The sequence below is a fragment of the Mustelus asterias genome, chromosome 15, assembly GCF_964213995.1.
Source record: "Mustelus asterias chromosome 15, sMusAst1.hap1.1, whole genome shotgun sequence".
Classification (NCBI taxonomy): Eukaryota; Metazoa; Chordata; class Chondrichthyes; order Carcharhiniformes; family Triakidae; genus Mustelus; species Mustelus asterias.
In genome coordinates this window covers 79,923,932-79,939,698 of record NC_135815.1, presented here as the reverse complement: position 1 = coordinate 79,939,698, position 15,767 = coordinate 79,923,932, and the positions used below count along the sequence as shown (strand labels likewise).

The window sequence follows — 15,767 nt, the reverse complement described above, 5'->3', positions numbered from 1 at the left end:
CTCAGGTGGCTCTCTGTAATATGCACTGGAGAGAGTTTGCTGCATCATTGCCGTTTGCTGTGCCCTTCACAATCTGGCTATGCAGAGAGGTGAGGCCCTGCCAGAGGGTGAACTGAAGGAGGAGAAGCCCTCCTCAGAAGATGAGGAGGTGCAGGAAGCCCAGGGGGTTGCTGCGGGATAACCTGGATGCCATGATGTCATGGCGTAGGGGAGGTGTGGGAGTCATTCCCATGATACTCTCACAGCTGAAAGATTCTAAGAGGAGTAAAAATTTAGATTTGATCATCAGGAGACATCTCCTCTAGCCCATCAAGCCATCTTGTGACTTCTGAAGGAAAAGTCGAACCATCGCTGAAAGGATGGTCCTGCATTCACACTTGGGCCTTAAGTGCTCACAATTCATGAGGATCAGCGAGCAGCACGGGAACACAGTTGGGTGTCAGGGTGGCACAGCAGTTAGCACTGCTGCCTCACAGCGCCAGGGGCCCTGGTTCAATTCCCAGTTTGGGTCACTGTCTGTGTGGAGTCTGCGTGGGTTTCCTCCGGGTGCTCCAGTTTCCTCCCACTGTCCGAAGGTGTGCAGGATAGGTGGATTCTATATTTGTGCTCAGCCTTGCACTCCATGACCACACACTCTGATGGGCACATGGGGACCAAGCACCTTGAGCACCCTCCAGGTGCTCCATCTCCTCCAGGAGTCATACGGGGACTTCCACCCGGGACATTCCAAGGGTGTGCAGCCGCTCACAGCCTCCTCTGCCTGTCCCCGCACCAACCCTAGCAGCACAAGATGCTGAGGGTGTTTCTGCCCCTGAGCAGGAGCCCTTTATGAAACTGGGACCTCCAGGGCTTGTGCCACCAGAGAACATCCACCAAGGTCACCACAGAGATCAGGATCTAGCAGTCAGCAGGTAAATTGCCCCTTAGTGTCAGGGGGACCAGCTGGAGTAAATGCATGGGGTTATGGCCTGGTGGGATTGTGGTTGATGCAGACTCGATGGGCTGAATGGCCGCCTTCTGCACTGCAGAATTCTATGATTAGCTGTGGTCATCAGTGTCCTGGTAATCTGCTCACTCCATCAACTTGAAGGACAGCGATGTGAGTTGAGGCTGGATGTTTCCCACGCCATGTAACAATGCGAGCACTTCCGCAAAGGAAATATGGACCAGGGTAGGATTCTCATTCTGAGATACATATCTTGGTTTGGGACACTATCAGTTCGGAGACCCAGATACGCAGAGAGTTACCAATCTGATGAACCCTCATTAGCCATTTCTATTCCTTGAGCACTCATGCTTGAGAACACATCCATCATACAATCTGAGAAAGAATTACACACATCTCCCTGACAACACACAAGAGTACAGTACCAAGTGGCACTGAGGTTGGCATCACATAATGTTAATCTTAAAAGGGGACAGTCTGAGCATGAGAAAAGTAGAACCTCAGAATAAGAGCATTGTAAAGATCTGAACCAAAATACTTTCATCTGACCATTACATTCACATACCAATGCAATGATTTTCAAAAAGTGCATTTATTCACGGTGATAGAGTAACCGTGACCCTGAGATGACTTCCTAACCTTCGTAACCCTGCCACTACGCTTTGGTGAAACCTGACATCTGCAGCCTGCTGACTGCTAGATCCTGATCTCCGCCGGACGTCAACAGACCTTTGCATGGTCCACCCCCACCCGCTACAATTCCCATGGTGGGCAGGATGGGAAAATTCCAGTACTCATCTTCCGGTTAGTTCTTTTGGCATGTACTTTAACTATCTAGTTACAGACTCTGCAGCATGTTTCTCCTCATTTACTCTTTCAAAACCCCAAACAGTATTGAATCCTTCAACAAAATCTCCCCTCATCCTTCTCTCAAAGGAGAAAAATCTCAGATTCTGTAATCTCTCTACATGACTGCATTTCCTTATCTCCGGTGTCATTTTGGTTATTTTCCTCTGCACCCTCTCGATGTCATACTTTCCACCTGAAAGTTTTGTTGAATCAACCAGTGGAAGAGGTAGAGTTGGAACCATGTTCCTTTCAAGCCCAATCATGTGGAAAAAGGTGATTGGCAATTTGTAGTGTATATCTGCTATCTTGCGACTAATAACTGAGACGTGCACGTCTGTGAAAGTATAAAAGGATTATTTTTTCTGAAAATATTGATGTCTTACCTGGATATGTTTTGAAATATGTGTTCAGGAATCTTGACCGATTCCCATATATAGTTCTGGTAATGCTAGGCCAAGGTTTTGTGATACAGAGAGCACCAGTAACATCATTTCCTTCCAGTCGATTACCCTGTATATAGGTATATGAATATTCTTATTAATCAAGGATGATACACATCTGAGAGGGCACAGCAATCAGGAAAGATGGACCAGGTTAGAGCTCTTTTTAGAAAACGGGAGTTTGAGAGTTGACTTGATAGAGGTCTTTAAAATTATGACAGAATTACACACATATCAAACAGCACGGAAACATGCCATTCAGCCCAACTGGTCTATGCTGGCCTTTATGCTTCCATTGTAATTCATCTAACTCTATCAACACATCATTCCATTGCTTCCTCCCTCAAGTACTTACCTCCAACTTTCCATTAAATGCATATATACCATACAGTTCAACCATTCTTTATGGCAGAGAGTTCCATCTTCTGAACATGCTCTGGATAAAGATGTTTCTATTGAATTTCTTATTAAATTTATTAGTGACTATCTTACATTTACAACCCCCATGTTTTGGATTCTCCCCATAAATGAAAGCAAGGTGACCCACATCTACTCAATCAAGCTATCTGTAATTCAAAAAGCCTTGATTCCAGAAGACCTAACTCCACAGTTGTTTATTGTTTTCTGGATAAATGTGTCACAACTTGTTCAGCCTTTTCTGATAGTTAAAACCTCAGAGTTCTGGTTTCATCCTTGTAAATCTTGTTGCGCTTTCTCCAGGGTTGACATGGAGAAGATATTTCCACTTCTCCATGATTTCATCAAAATGACAAGCCATCAATATAACTAGGTGACATTACTAAGAAATCAAATGAAAAATTAGAGAGAAACTACTTTATTGTTAGAGTGGTGAAAATTTGGAACTCACTACCAAAAGGAGTGGTTGAGGTAAATAGCATAAATGCACATCTTGACACCATGCCACCCTAATTCTCCTCCTCAATCAGTGAAGGAGGTTTCTCGACTACCACCATCTATCTGATGGCACAGTGGTTAGTACTGCTGCCTCACAATGCCAGGGATCCGGGTTCAATTCCGGCCTTGGGTGACTGTCTGTGTGGAGTTTGCATGTTCTCCCTGTGTCTGCGTGGGTTTCCTCTGGGTGTTACGGTTTCCTCCCACAGTCCAAAGATGTGCAGATCAGGTGACCATGCTAAATTGCCCGTTAGTGTCCCAAGATGTGTAGGTTAGGGGAGTTAGCAGGGTAAATACATGAGGTTACAGGGATCGGGTCTGGGTGGAATGCACTGCTAGAGAGTCGGTACAGACTTGATGGGCCGAATGACCTGCTTCTGTACTGTGGGAATTCTAAGACTCTATGAATCCTATTCTTGATTTATTTCTAATGGTGTTTTTTTGCAACAAAGAATGAAATTTAACCCAATCATCCTTCTAGCCCTTTTGCTGACATTTTTACAGGGGGATGCTTGCTGATACTATGTGTTAAATTTCCTGCATTACACTCAAATCACTCATGTTATTAGACACTAATCAAAGACTTACCTTGTCATCCATTAGAGCAAGTTGGATCCCAAAGAATGGTCTCATAGCCATAGAAGGCAAAATCTCTGCTCCATCCTCTGAAGGCCGTGGAGAAATGCATATTCCCCCAGTTTCTGTTCATAAATGAAAAGAAATGGATACCAGATCACTGAAACATGATAAAAAGTGATGACAATATTCAATCTCCTTGACAAGAGCTGTCAGCTTTTAGAACAAAATTTTACTATGTAATTTAGTTTACTGGTGATCTCTGTAACCAACTATTTTTAAAATTCATATACGGGATGCGAATGTCAGCAGGACCAGCATTTATTGCCCATCTCTAACATTTTCCAATCTATCCACAGAACTATGATCCCTCATCTTGCAAACTATTCCAGTAAATGTCTTCTGTTTTATTTCATCCAATGCCTTTTGAAAACACCATATACATAATATCAACTGCACTTCCCTCATCCACCCTCCCTGTTACCTTATCAAAAAAACTCAATTAAGTTATTCAAATTTGTTTGCCTTAACAAATCCTTGCTGGCTCCACTTTCTTAGTCCTTGCTTTTCTAAGTAGCTGTTAGCTTTCTCAAGGATTATTGTTTCTAAAAGGTTTCCCCAGTAGTGGTGTTGAACTGACTGCCCCATATTTGCTAATATATCCTTCTCTCCTTTTTTGAACAAGGGTGTAACCTTTGCAATCTATCAGTTCTTTGGTACTAGCCCTTTGCCTAAGGAGAATTGGAAAATTATTGCCAGCATCTTAACATTATACCCTTTCATCAGCAACCTAGGGTGCATCTAATCTGAATCTGGTGACTTATCTTCTGTAAATATGCCAGCCTTCCTAACACCTCCTCTTTATTTATTTTTATCTGATCCAGTATCCTAGGACCCTCCTCATTTACCATGGCTTTAACAAATGTTCTCACCCTTAGTAAACACTGATGCAAAGTATTCATTTAATACTACAACCATGCCTCTGCCTCCATCAGTAGATCCCCATTGTGGTACATTATTCAGCCCACTATTCCACTGATAGCCTCTTTAATATTAATGTACATATAGAAGACTTCTGAATTATTTTTATGTTCTCTGTCAACCTATTTCATTCTGTTTCTTTTCCCCTCAAATTTCCTTCTTAGATTGTCCCCTGTCTACTCCTTTTGACTCACCCTTGCAGAATCAGGCTCAACTGTCATGTCTGATTTTCCTAAACCTTGGCAAACACTCACCTGTCAAGGTCCAGTGGGGGACTGACATTTGTGGAACATATCCTTGGCAAAGGACAGCAGTAAAGAACAAAAGAAAAATCCACATACATTAGAATGAAACAATTAAATAATTAAGAACCTAGAAGAGTGACGAAAGCCCATAGTACAGGACACTATCAGAGTTGAACAGAATAAGCAACTGAGAGGTAAACTGAGAAACAGTGAAAAGATACCACCAAGCTTGTCTTTTAAAGGCCAGTAGCAGAAAGAGAGAACTAAGGGGGATAGGTATTCCGCAGTTCCGAGATCCTGGGAATGAAAGAGCTAAAGTTAGATTAGGTTACTCATTTTGTACTTTCAAAACCATCACAATGATACATGTTTACTGCGCTATATTGTGCAGGAAACCTACAGAATCTCCCACCTTAGATTGCAAAGATAATTATAAAGTATTCTGTTAGCTTAACCCTCTAAGTAGTAATTTCTGAATCAGGAGACATGCTTCTTGCTTCAGTTCTGCAGCACTCCCCCAGACACCATACTTATGTATGTAATCTAGGCTGACTGTCCACTGCAAGGACTATCAAATAACCCTAATTTCCACATTCAAATGGTCCTTTAACCTGACTCAGATGGGTGCTTTAGATTCCCAGGGCAGTAGGCCTCTTTCTGCATCAGTAGTTGTCTTGAGGACATTACTATTCCTCCAAAACCAATTGAGGGCAACTTTTTTCTTGGTTGGAGTATTTGGTGACCATTATAATCAAATCAGAACTAAAATGCTCTTAGAACAACAATGTGCATTATATGGCACCTTTACCATGATTAAAAATAAGATGAAGGCACTTCACAGGACATTATTTGATAAACATTGACACAGAGCTATTAGAATAGCTGGTCAAAAGCTTAGTAAAAGAAATAGGGGGCGATTCTCCCAGCCCGCTGCCCTGCCCTAGCAGCACAGCGGGCCAGGAGACTCAAGCAGAGTCCGTGTATTGGCTTTCCGCTGGGCGCCACAGCCTCTGCGCGTCTCTGGCCGCCAGGTTTCTTATGGATAAATTATGTTGGTGCTCATTTTAATACCATTTACATTTAATTAGTGGGCCCGGGACTGATGTTTCCGCTAGCCTCTCCTGCCCCTCGCTAGGAGGGGGCAGGGCCAAATGGGGGCGGGGCCTCAGGGGGGAGATCGGTGGGGATGAGGGGTCCCGCTGCCACTCTACACTCGGCAGTGACAGAGGGAGGCCAGCGATGCGGGGTTGTGGGAAGGGTGCTAGCGGTCAGGAGGCCAGCAGTGCGGGCTAATGTGCATGTGCCAATCTCGGCACTGACAGATCAGCGCATGCGCAGTGGCCTGCTCAGTGCTATGCTGCCAGCCTCTCCGGTGGGAATAGGCCCACCCCCTCCCCGGCTTTTTAACGGAATTCACGCTCGGGCACTCTATGATGCACAGAATGTAGGAGACTCATTTTGAAAGTCCTGCTGAAAAAACCAGCAGGATTTACTCCAGTTTTTACTCAAATTCGGCACTTAGAATATTTTTGGCAGAATCCCACGCAAAGATTTTGAGTGGAAGGGATTGAGATTTATGGGGGAATTCTAGAGATTAGAGCTTGAACAACTGATTGACAATAATCAACGATGGGTGAAAGAAGTGTGGGATGCTTAGATCTAATTTCAGTCCCAAATACTCTTAGCGACAATATTCTTGGCATGTTTCGCTGAGTGTCTGAACATTCACACATATCCAAGCAGTGCTCACCTGTCTGCCACCAGGTATCCACAAGGGGACACCGGCCTTCTCCCACTACTTTCCAGAACCACTGCCATGCCTCATGGTTAATCGGTTCCCCTACTGCAAGAGAAAAAATGCACACCTGAACCATGTTGTGTGGATCAAGGGAATGGTTTCACAAAATGGCAATTAATCCCAGTGAAGGCTCATCCTCAGGCAGCATGGTAGCACAGTAGTTAGCACTGCTGCCTCACAGCGCCAGGGACCCGGGTTCAATTCCAGCCTCGGGTGACTGTGTGGAGTTTGCATGTTCTCCCCGTCTCTGTGTGGGTTTCCTCTGGGTACTCCAGTTTCCTTTCACATTCCAAAGGTGTGCAGGTTAGGTTGATTGGCTATGCTAAATTGCTCCTTGGAGTCAGGGGGATCGGCAGGGTAAATATGTGGGGTTATGGGGATAGGGCTTGGGTAGGATTGTTGTTGGTGCAGGCTTGATGGGCCGAAAGACCTCCTTCTGCACTGTAGAGATTCTATGATTCTAGATTCCACAAACTGAATGCAAACTGGGCAGTGGTTTCTTTAACCAATCTCCTTTTAAAATATACCCCTCTTGCTTTTTTTTTCATTCGGCCATGGGATGTGGGCATCGCTGGCTGGGCCATCATTTATTGTCCATCCTTGAGGGCATTTAAGAGTCATCCACATTGCTGTGAATCTGGAGTCACATGTAGGCCAGACCAGCTAAGAATGATAGATTTCTTTCCCTAGAGGACATTAATGTGTAGAACCAGATATGTTTTTACAACAATCAACAATGATTAGACTTTTAATTCTAGATTTATATTAAATTTAAATTTCACCATCTACCACAGTGGGATTTGAACCCAGGGCCCCAGAGCATTACCCTGGGTCTCTGGATTACTAGTCCAGCAACAATACTACTACACCACTGCCACCCCAGTGGCTCTCCCCCATCCCCACATAGCTGTACTGTTATACTCAATTAGGAAGAAGAAAAAAATGCTCCATTCAGTGGCTCATCACTATATTCGTTTAACCTACCAAGCTGGAGTGACTTGACAGTGGTCAATTTACACCCTGCTCACTGGAGCCTTTCCCTCCCTGCCCTGAATAATTGGTCCTCTGTTAAAGGGCAAAGTACTAATGCCGGTCAAGACTAGGTTTAACCTTGAAACTCAAAATTGGAAATTCAGTTTTCTAGATTGCTAGCTGCTAGTTTTTGTGAACCCATGTAAAAGAGAGGGAAACTGAACGGGCAAGCACTTAATGAGAGATAATTTTCTTCCCATAAGAAAGAAAACAGCTTCTCAAAATATTTGTACAAGTACTTGCTAAAACATAAAAGAGTTCCAATTGACCTTCCATCCATTGACTCTGTCTACACTTCCTGCTGTCTCATAGAAATGATGTGGAGATGCCGGCGTTGGACTGGGGTAAACACAGTAAGAAGTTTAACAACACCAGGTTAAAGTCCAACAGGTTTATTTGGTAGCAAAAGCCACACAAGCTTCTTCACCGCACGGGACCTTCAACCGATGCTATACACTAGATACATCGATGACATTTTCTTCCTTTGGACTCATGGTGAACAATCACTGAAACAACTCTATGATGACATCAACAAGTTCCATCCCACCATCAGGCTCACCATAGACTACTCTCCGGAATCGGTTGCATTCTTGGACACACGCATCTCCATTAAGGACGGTCACCTCAGCACCTCACTGTACCGCAAGCCCACGGATAACCTCACGATGCTCCACTTCTCCAGCTTCCACCCTAAACACGTTAAAGAAGCCATCCCCTACGGACAAGCCCTCCGTATACACAGGATCTGCTCGGATGAGGAGGATCGCAACAGACACCTCCAGACGCTGAAAGATGCCCTCATAAGAACAGGATATGGCGCTAGACTCATTGATCAACAGTTCCAACGCGCCACAGCGAAAAACCGCACCGACCTCCTCAGAAGACAAACACGGGACACAGTGGACAGAGTACCCTTCGTTGTCCAGTACTTCCCCGGAGCGGAGAAGCTACGGCATCTCCTCCGGAGCCTTCAACATGTCATTGATGAAGACGAACATCTCGCCAAGGCCATCCCCACACCCCCACTTCTTGCCTTCAAACAACCGCACAACCTCAAACAGACCATTGTCCGCAGCAAACTACCCAGCCTTCAGGAGAACAGTGACCATGACACCACACAACCCTGCCACAGCAACCTCTGCAAGACGTGCCGGATCATCGACACAGATGCCATCATCTCACGTGAGAACACCATCCACCAGGTACACGGTACATACTCTTGCAATTCGGCCAACGTTGTCTACCTGATACGCTGCAAGAAAGGATGTCCCGAGGCATGGTACATTGGGGAAACTATGCAGACGCTGCGACAACGGATGAATGAACACCGCTCGACAATCATCAGGCAAGACTGTTCTCTTCCTGTTGGGGAGCATTTCAGCGGTCACGGGCATTCGGCCTCTGATATTCGGGTAAGCGTTCTCCAAGGCGGCCTTCGCGACACACGACAGCGCAGAGTCGCTGAGCAGAAACTGATAGCCAAGTTCCGCACACACGAGGACGGCCTCAACCGGGATATTGGGTTCATGTCACACTATTTGTAACTCCCACAGTTGCGTGGACCTGCAGAGTTTCACTGGCAGTCTTGTCTGGAGACAATACACATCTTTTTAGCCTGTCTTGATGCTCTCTCCACTCACATTGTTTTGTTTCTTAAAGACTTGATTAGTTGTAAGTATTCGCATTCCAACCATTATTCATGTAAATTGAGTCTGTGTCTTTATAAGCTCTGTTTGTGAACAGAATTCCCACTCACCTGAAGAAGGGGCTTGCAGCTCCGAAAGCTTGTGTGGCTTTTGCTACCAAATAAACCTGTTGGACTTTAACCTGGTGTTGTTAAACTTCTTACTGTCTCATAGAAACACAGAAACATAGAAAAACTACAGCACAAACAGGCCCTTCGGCCCACAAGTTGTGCCGAACACATCCCTACGTTCTAGACCTACCTAAAACCCTCCATCCTATTAAGCTCCATGTACTCATCCAGGAGTCTCTTAAAAGACCCTATTGAGTTCGCCTCCACCACCACTGATGGCAGCCGATTCCACTCGCCCACCACCCTCTGTGTGAAAAACTTACCCCTAACATCTCCCCTGTACCTACCCCCCCAGCAGCCTAAACCTGTGTCCTCTCGTAGCAGACATTTCCACCCTGGGAAAAAGCCTCTGAGAGTCCACCCGATCTATGCCTCTCAACATCTTATACACCTCTATTAGGTCTCCTCTCATCCTTCGTCTCTCCATGGAAAAAGGACCGAGCTCCCTCAGCCTATCCTCATAAGGCATGCCACTCAATCCAGGCAACATCCTTGTAAATCTCCTCTGCACCCTTTCAATCTTTTCCACATCCTTCCTATAGTGAGGCGACCAGAACTGAGCACAGTACTCCAAGTGGGGTCTGTCAAGGGTCTTATATAGCTGCATCATTATCCCCGGACTCCTAAACTCAATCCCTCGATTGATAAAGGCCAGCACACCATACGCCTTCTTAACCACCTCCTCCACCTGCGGGGCCGATTTTAGAGTCCTATGGACCCGGACCCCAAGGTCCTTCTGATCCTCTACAGTATTAAGAGTCTTTCCCTTTATATTGTACTCCTTCATCCCATTTGACCTACCAAAATGGACCACGAAGGAAAAGCAGCCAGCATAATTAAGGACCCCACGCACCCCGGACATACTCTCTTCCACCTTCTTCCGTCAGGAAAAAGATACAAAAGTCTGAGGTCACGTACCAACTGACTCAAGAGCAGCTTCTTCCCTACTGCCATCAGACTTTTGAACGGACCTACCTCGTATAAAGTTGATCTTTCTCTATACCCAAGCTATGAGTGTAACGCTACATTCTGCACTCTCCTTTCCTTTCCTCCACCAGAGAGAACCCTTCTGATCCAAAGAGTTTCCATGGATTGACTGGGGAGAAAGACAAAACATACCGTTCGTAGAGAAGGAAATGAGAGAGTGCAGAATGTAGTGTCACGGTCATAGCTACAGCATAGAGAAAGATCAACTTAATGCAAGACAACCTCCTGGTGGATCAACAACTGTCACCACAATGGCTGAAGGTCCGGGCTGGAGAGAAAATTGAACAGTATTGAATGCTTTGTCTGTATAGCACGCAAGAAACAATACTTTTCACTAATAAATGTGAGGTGATTCATTTTGGTAGGACTAATTTAAATGTGGATTACAGGGTCAAAGGTAGGGTTCTGAAGACTGTGGAGGAACAGAGAGATCTTGGGGTCCATATCCACAGATCTCTAAAGGTTGCCACTCAAGTGGATAGAGCTGTGAAGAAGGCATATAGTGTGTTAGCTTTTATTAACAGGGGGTTGGAGTTTAAGAGCCGTGGGGTTATGCTGCAACTGTACAGGACCTTGGTGAGACCGCATTTGGAATATTGCGTGCAGTTCTGGTCACCTCACTATAAGAAGGATGTGGAAGCGCTGGAAAGAGTGCAGAGGAGATTTACCAGGATGCTGCCTGGTTTGGAGTGTCGGTCTTATGAGGAAAGGTTGAGGGAGCTGGGGCTGTTCTCTCTGGAGCGGAGGAGATTGAGGGGAGACTTAATAGAGGTTTATAAAATGATGAAGGGGATAGATCGAGTGAACGTTCAAAGACTATTTCCTCGGGTGGATGGAGCTATTACAAGGGGGCATAACTATAGGGTTCATGGTGAGAGATATAGGAAGGATATCAGAGGTAGGTTCTTCACGCAGAGAGTGGTTGGGGTGTGGAATGGACTGCCTGCAGTGATAGTGGAGTCAGACACTTTAGGAACATTTAAGCGGTTATTGGATAGGCACATGGAGCACACCAGGATGGTAGGGAGTGGGATAGCTTGATCTTGGTTTCAGATGAAGGTCGGCACAACATCGTGGGCCGAAGGGCCTGTTCTGTGCTGTAATGTTCTATGTTCTATGTTCTATGTTCTAATACATGTGACAATAATAAATCAAAATCAGTGAGACTAATTTCAGCCCATAGAAATTAAGGCAGTCTGGGAGTATGGGGGAATTCGCATGGAAATTCTACTCACGGCAGTTTACCACAAACTAAATAGAAGCTGGTGTGTAATAAAAGCCCAAAATGCTGGAAATACTCAGCAGATCAGGCCGCATCAGTGGGGAGAGAAACAGCTGGTCTATCATTCCCCAGCTTATCTTGGTCTCCTTTATTGAATTAGAGAGTGACATGTTGGCCTCTATCCAAAGTGAACTGTTGATCTCTACCTGTGCCAAGTGTTTTCAAAGATGACCGATCATACTTGGACACCCAGCTGTCTCCATATTTCATCAGCAGGCGAATGGCCGTTGGAGCCCCATAGAACTGATTGATACGTAATCGTTGCACCGTTTCCCAATATCTACCTGATAAACAAAACACAATGAGGATTAATAATTGCTTACATCAACTTTCCTGAACTAGGAACAAAATGCATCTAAATTAATCAAATTGATTACCTGAAATTGTTTGGTGTCAAAAAATGCTGGAAAAATTAGATGTCTACTTCATTAGTTAATTTGAGTTCAGTAGTTGATTCAGTTCTACTTATGTCAGTCTTTTACATTGAGATCAAGAGTAACATACTTAAGTTTGAGATTAGAGTATTCAACTTAAATTAAGCCAATTACGTTAGAGGGGGTGAGTTGGCTAAAGTAGGTTGGAAAATTAATTAAAAGATATGACAGCAGATAAGCAAAGGCAAACATTTAAAGAAATGCTTCATAATTTTCAACAAATATACATTCCAGTAAGAAGTAAAAACTCAATGAAAAAAGTAATCCACCTGTGGTTAAATAAATATTGGCAAGAAGAGTAGCAAGCTTGAGAATTGGGAGAGTTTCAGAAGCCAGCAAAGGATGTAAAAATAATTGATAAAGAGGGAGATAATAGAATATGAGAATAAACTAGTGAGAAATATTTTTTTAAATGATTGTTTGAGCTTCTACAAGTATGTTTAAAAGGGAGTAGTGAAAGTAAATGTGGGTCCCTCAGAGGCTGAGACAGGAGAAATTATAATGGGAAATAAGGAAATAGCAAAAATGCTAAACAAATATTTGATATGTCGTCACAATCGATCACACAAAAAACATACCAGAAATAGAAGAGAATCAAGAGTCCAGTGAGAGTAAATTACTAATATTCATGAAGAAAAAGCACTGGAGGAATTAATGGGACTAAAAGCCAACAAATCCTCAGGGCCCGATGGCTTACAGGTGGCTGCAGAATTATATTGGTTGTGATCTTCCAAAATTCCAAGGTTCTGGTACAGTTCCAATGGATTGAAAAAGAGAGAGAATAAGCAGAAAATACAGTCCAGTTGACCTCACATCAGTTAATGGGAAAACATTGGAATCTGTTAATAAGGAAGAGGTAACGGAGCACTTGGAATATAATTTGACAGAATCAATGTGGTTTTATGAAAGGGAAATCACATTTAATAAATCTGCAGTTTTCTGAGGATGTAATGAGGATGGATTAAGGGGAACTAGTGAATGCAGTCTATTTGAATTTTCCAAAAGGTGCCATATGAAAAGTTGTTGCACAAGATAAAGGCTCGTTGAGTTTGAGGTAACATATGAATATGGATAGAGGATTGTCCTTTAATTCACAGGATGTTGGCATCATTGGGAAGGTCAGTGTTTATTACTCATCCCTAATTGCCCTTGATAAAGTAGTGATGAGCCACCATTTTGAACACAATTGAGTGGCTTGTGAAGCCATTTTGGACAACACTTAGGGGTCAACCATATTACTTTGGGTCTGAAGTCATAATGTGGAGATGCCGGCGTTGGACTGGGGTAAACACAGTAAGAAGTTTAACAACACCAGGTTAAAGTCCAACAGGTTTATTTGGTAGCAAAAGCCACACAAGCTTTCGAGGCTCTGAGCCCCTTCTTCAGGTGAGTGGGAATTCTGTTCACAAACAGAACTTATAAGACACAGACTCAATTTACATGAATAATGGTTGGAATGCGAATACTTACAACTAATCCAGTCTTTAAGAAACAAAACAATGGGAGTGGAGAGAGCATCAAGACAGGCTAAAAAGATGTGTATTGTCTCCAGACAAGACAGCCAGTGAAACTCTGCAGGTCCACGCAACTGTGGGGGTTACAGATAGTGTGACATAAATTCTGATTCTAGGATCGCATGATAAAGACTCAGGAGGAAAAAAGCAGAAATATTTATGTGAAATAGTGTGACATAAACCCAATATCCCGGTTGAGGCCGTCCTTGTGTGTGCGGAACCTGGCTATCAGTTTCTGCTCAGCGACTCTGCGCTGTCGTGTGTCGCGAAGGCCGCCTTGGAGAACGCTTACCCGAATATCAGAGGCCGAATGCCCGTGACCGCTGAAGTCATTGATGAAGACGTCATCTCGCCAAGGCCATCCCCACACCCCCACTTCTTGCCTTCAAACAACCGCACAACCTCAAACAGACCATTGTCCGCAGCAAACTACCCAGCCTTCAGGAGAACAGTGACCAAGACACCACACAACCCTGCCACAGCAACCTCTGCAAGACGTGCCGGATCATCGACACAGATGCCATCATCTCACGTGAGAACACCATCCACCAGGTACACGGTACATACTCTTGCAACTCGGCCAACGTTGTCTACCTGATACGCTGCAGGAAAGGATGTCCCGAGGCATGGTACATTGGGGAAACTATGCAGACGCTGCGACAACGGATGAATGAACACCGCTCGACAATCACCAGGCAAGACTGTTCTCTTCCTGTTGGGGAGCACTTCAGCGGTCACGGGCATTCGGCCTCTGATATTCGGGTAAGCGTTCTCCAAGGCGGCCTTCGCGACACACGACAGCGCAGAGTCGCTGAGCAGAAACTGATAGCCAGGTTCCGCACACACAAGGACGGCCTCAACCGGGATATTGGGTTTATGTCACACTATTTCACATAAATATTTCTGCTTTTTTCCTCCTGAGTCTTTATCATGCGATCCTAGAATCAGAATTTATGTCACACTATCTGTAACCCCCACAGTTGCGTGGACCTGCAGAGTTTCACTGGCTGTCTTGTCTGGAGACAATACACATCTTTTTAGCCTGTCTTGATGCTCTCTCCACTCCCATTGTTTTGTTTCTTAAAGACTGGATTAGTTGTAAGTATTCGCATTCCAACCATTATTCATGTAAATTGAGTCTGTGTCTTATAAGTTCTGTTTGTGAACAGAATTCCCACTCACCTGAAGAAGGGGCTCAGAGCCTCGAAAGCTTGTGTGGCTTTTGCTACCAAATAAACCTGTTGGGCTTTAACCTGGTGTTGTTAAACTTCTTACTCTGAAGTCATATGCAGACCAGACCATGTAAGGCTAACAACTTTCCTTAATGAACCAGATAGGTTTTATGACAATCCAGTAGTTTCATGGACACCATGATTGGCCCTAGTGTTTTCTTATTCCATATTTATCTAATTAATGTAATTTAAATTTCCTAGCTACAGTGTTGGGATTTGAACTTTTGGGGGGGGTGGATTTTCTGGTCAAGTGGAAGCAATTTTGCATGTGAGCAGGGAGTTAATTTCTCTGAAGTTTACATCAGGTTGAAATCCTCACATCATCCCACACTCTTCCAGGTTTCGATGGGGTGGAGTTGAAGGTGAGTGGGAAAACTCCCTCAGATCTGTCAAGTAAGTGATTACTTGTCAGGACAGTGACAAACTCCTGAACTGGCAAAGTTCTTAATATGACTCCTCCCCTGACTGTCTGAGTCAGACCAGCTGCAGGCAGGTGAGGATTATGCCTGGGGCGAGTCATGGAGACGAGGAACAGTATCCTGCAAAGAAGGGACAAATCTCTAGGCATTTGGAGGCCACAGGAGAAGGAGGAGGGGTACAAAGGTATAGGAGAAACTATGCTGATCGCAGGACATACAGGCAGAGGTGAAGGTACCTGGAGGTGGCTAAAAACTAATGCTGAAGGATACTGTGACTCTCAAGACAGATGGTCATAGACAT

The 15,767-nt window shown here is 44.4% G+C and overlaps 1 protein-coding gene across 3 annotated transcripts in view; it reads right to left on the bottom strand.

The window, feature by feature from the left end:
* Positions 1-15,767, bottom strand: part of LOC144504611 (acetyl-coenzyme A synthetase 2-like, mitochondrial) — an 81,969-nt gene that overhangs the window by 27,879 nt on the left and 38,323 nt on the right. For all 3 annotated transcript variants that reach the window (XM_078230227.1, XM_078230226.1, XM_078230228.1), the window contains exons 7-10: positions 12,014-12,151; positions 6,703-6,795; positions 3,739-3,851; positions 2,179-2,305 (exon numbers count right to left, since the gene is read on the bottom strand). In XM_078230227.1, coding sequence (XP_078086353.1) covers positions 2,179-2,305; positions 3,739-3,851; positions 6,703-6,795; positions 12,014-12,151 — 471 coding nt within the window. The remainder of the gene's footprint in view (positions 1-2,178; positions 2,306-3,738; positions 3,852-6,702; positions 6,796-12,013; positions 12,152-15,767) is intronic.